At 59.5% G+C, this 3,539-nt stretch overlaps 1 protein-coding gene across 1 annotated transcript; it reads right to left on the reverse strand.

Moving 5' to 3' along the window:
- Window positions 1–3,026: 3,026 nt before the first annotated feature.
- LOC104509944 (chymotrypsin-like protease CTRL-1) lies at window positions 3,027–3,426 on the reverse strand (the record flags this gene model as incomplete). The annotated part of the gene is made up of 2 exons (XM_010152045.1): window positions 3,027–3,188; window positions 3,293–3,426. Coding segments are annotated over 2 exons (296 nt in total), but the record flags the coding sequence as incomplete, so codon positions are not given.
- Between the last annotated feature and the right edge of the window lie 113 nt (window positions 3,427–3,539).

Consider the following 3,539-nt stretch of genomic DNA (forward strand, 5'->3'; position numbering starts at 1 on the left):
CCTGTCCCCATAGCAGAGGGGCTCCAGCCCTCTGAGCATCTTCATGGCTTCCTCTGGACTCGCTCCAACAGGTCCACATCCTTTTTGTGGGGGACCCCAGGGCTGGACGCAGAACTGCGGGTGGGGTCTCAGGAGAGCAGAGTAGACAGGGAGAATCCTCTCCCTCGACCTGCTGATGACACTTCTCTGGATACAGCGCAGGAGTCAGTTGTTACGCTTTCCTACAACATAGGACAATTAGTGCGTGGCGGTTACGGGCCGCTCATTAGGCTGCGTGGGGCCGCATTCCTATTTTAAGTGGTGATACTAAAGATTTAGAGGGTTTGAGGTGGGTAGATTAGAATCTCAGTTGTTTAACTTAGTTATCTAAATGGTGCAATGCCACACAGACATAGGCTTGGGCAGGGAATCCCAGGCTGTTCTCTGGCAGCAGTGTGTTCCAGGTGAGCCCTTGGGTTTGCAGGGAGGGTGGTTGTGTCCCGCCCTCTCACCAGCTCAGCTTCATCCTGGAAAATACCACCAAGTGCCTGTACCACTCGGTGCCCCAGGCCGCCTACGCCGCTCTCGGGAGGGTTTTGGTGCTTTTCTCTGACCGCTCGGGCTCCTCTCTCTTTCAGCCTGGGTTAAGACGGCAGCCCTTGGGTGCTCCGAGGTGGGTGCCTGTGTGTCCGCTGTGCCTTACTGTGCAGGCAACTTGCCAAAAACCCAAATGTGAAGCAGCAGGGATGCGCGGTGGCAGCGGCGTCACGGAGCTCGGTACCTTCCACCCTCGATGTCCCTGTGCCGGGGGGTGAGCGGGGGCTCTGCCCACCTGATGAGGGTCTCTCCTTCTCCCACTGTCCTCCCCTGCGTGGTATCACTGTAGATCCCTCGCGTGCGACGGGCGAGCTGCCGTCGCAGAGAACGTTGCACTGTGTTCGTCTGCTGAACGTGGGAGAGGTCCGCGGCCCCAGCCAGGGGCGTTGGAAACGAGCCGCCCCCGCGAGCACGCTCGGACGCCGTGAGTTTTCCTGTTGCCTTTCACTACGGAAAGACACCTCCCGGGAACCTCTCGGGACAAGAGGTCTTCCGGCGCTTGCTGTTATTTTTGGTTACCCAGTTTCCGGTGCTGGGCTGGAACAGTTTGGAAGTAACTCCGGTTGCATCCCGTTGGTCTCTTAAGGGGGCTGTTGGGAGAAGCACCCAGCTCTGTGACTTGCCTTGGGAGTCCTGCCTTTCCGCTAGGGACTGTGGTGGAGGAGGAGGCCTGAACCATTGTAATTAGTCTGTAACGTTAACGGTTAGAGTGTACAGAGTTATTTATTTTGTGTACTCGGTCTGCTAAACATGCAAATTGTATTCTGTGTTACCCCCTCGCTCTGCTGTCGTTACTTCTGGCTCGTGGACCTGGCGCAGGGGCTGACTGCTGAACGTGCCGCTTGCTGGGCTGGGAACGGTGGTCGGGAAGCGCGCGGAAGAGCTGCTCACCCCTCTGACGCCTTCCCGGAGCGCAGCGAGAAGGTACCGAAGGGTCTCTCTATGAGCTGCCTGCCTGAGGGAGGGAGACCTCGCGCCGGGCTGGGATGGCCGCAGGGATGCTCCGGGTGGGTTGGGCACTCGGCCTGTTGCAGGATGGCAGTGTTCAGCAGCTGAACCGGCACTTTGGGGTGTTTTGTTGGCTTTTCTTTGGCTGCACGGTGGCAGACAGGCCAGAGCAATACCCTGCTGTGCCCACAGCACCTCGTCACTCTCCGCTTTCACTCTGAGCAGCTTTTATGGACCAATGGGAAAAGCTGCCATGTCCAGCTGAACCAAGGACTCCTGGGGGGAGGTGATTTTTCAGGGGCGAGAGCCCCCACACCCACAGGGGTAGAGATGACTGTGACCACAACATGCCGAACAAGTGGCCCGAAGTGCTGCAGGTCACTAATTCCTGTCTGAAGCTCCATGTCCCACCAGTTTTCTCTGCTCTTATGGCCCATCCCCACATCTCTGACCTTCAGCTGTCTCTAAAAAGAAGCTAACTAGAGCCAAAAAGAGCGCTGCTTTCACATGGCGGATCACGTTGTGGGTACCACGGGGCAGTAGCACACTCTAAACGGTGTGGCAGAGCGGTGGGACCAGTGTGAACCTCATCCAGCTGCTGCCAACCCAAGGAGGGATTTGCGAGGAGCTCAGCCCCTGTGCCCTTCTCCCCTGCGTCCTGCTGGGGACCCGCTGGGTCAGGTTGCTCCTGCTCCTCCATGATGTCCTCGTGACCAGCTCTGTTCAGAGCTGCCAGGAGCCAGGTTTTAATTCACTGACCATGTGGGAACAGAAGATCTGGGTGTTTGTACCTGCTGTGGTCTCAAGAGCCTGTGTGGGGGAAAACGCTGCTTTCTTCTGAAAACCTGCTGCCCAGATTTTCCTTTGGGATGGCCTTGAGTTTCCCGCTCTGTTACCTGGCAGATCTGGGCATGTGAAGCAGCATGCCATTCCCCAGCTGCCCCTTTCCCAAAGAGCTGGAGCTGCCATTGGCATTTCTCCCTTTCAGCCCTGTGTTCCCAGGTTGAATTGCAGGCGGGGATCTTGGAAGATCCAGTGCACCCCCCTTCCATCGCAAGCCGAGAAGTCCTTGCTGGTGCTGAGCCTGGAGAGCTGCAGCCCCAGTCCCTTCCCTGGTGGGACCAGCTGGTGCTGGGAACCTTGTGCCCACCACAGTGGTCTCTGGGCTGTGCCAGGGTGTGGATCTCTGTGCTTGAAGACCCCCTAAGCACCCCTCATGCCACAGCCCTGTTCACCACTGTGCATCATGTCCTGGCTTCGTGCCTCCCCAGGGAGTCCCAGCTGGGCTCGGAGCCTCAGCTCGGGGAGGTGCCAGGCTTCGGGAGAGGAGCCCCAGGCTTCCCCCTGCGCCCCGGCCTGCCTCCTGCAAGGGAAGGAGCCGGAGGCAGCGCTTGGCACAAGCGAACGCTTTATTGTGCGGCAGGGGACCTCGCTTCCAGCTCAGCCCCTTGGTGGCTCTGCCAGGAGCAGCACCCAGTGAAGGGATCCCTCCGGCACTGGCTCTATCCCTGAGCAACAACGTAGTCGATCCAGTTTCGGAACTGGCTGACGTGGGTGTAGATGGCGGGCGTGCGGACGTTGCAGTTGCTGTTTCCCCAGGAGACGATGCCGATCAAGGTCCAGTCATTCCCATTCCAGTACACCAGAGGTCCGCCGGAGTCACCCTGCGGAGAAGACACCTCCAGCTTAATGGTCCAAGGCAGCGGGAAGACCCCCGTTTCCTCCTCCTCCCCCCTCCTTGTGCTGCGGAGGGAGCTCGGCTCCTTACCTGGCAGGAGGAGGCACCGACCCCTCCGGCACAGAGCATGGAGCTGGTGATCCGGTTGCCCCAGTACTGCATGCACTGGTTCCGGGAGATCAGGGGCAGGGTTACCTGCTGCAGGCGCACCGCCAAGGCTTGGGCTGGGGGAGAGAAGCACCGTTGGATCGCCCCGGCGTCGGCGGGTCTCCCGGGGCCTCGGGAGCACACCGGCACCCTGAGGAAGCGCACACTGGTGCTCCCAAATGCACAGGAG

Source organism: Eurypyga helias, unplaced genomic scaffold (genome assembly GCF_000690775.1).
Source record: "Eurypyga helias isolate BGI_N326 unplaced genomic scaffold, ASM69077v1 scaffold37445, whole genome shotgun sequence".
Classification (NCBI taxonomy): domain Eukaryota; kingdom Metazoa; phylum Chordata; class Aves; order Eurypygiformes; family Eurypygidae; genus Eurypyga; species Eurypyga helias.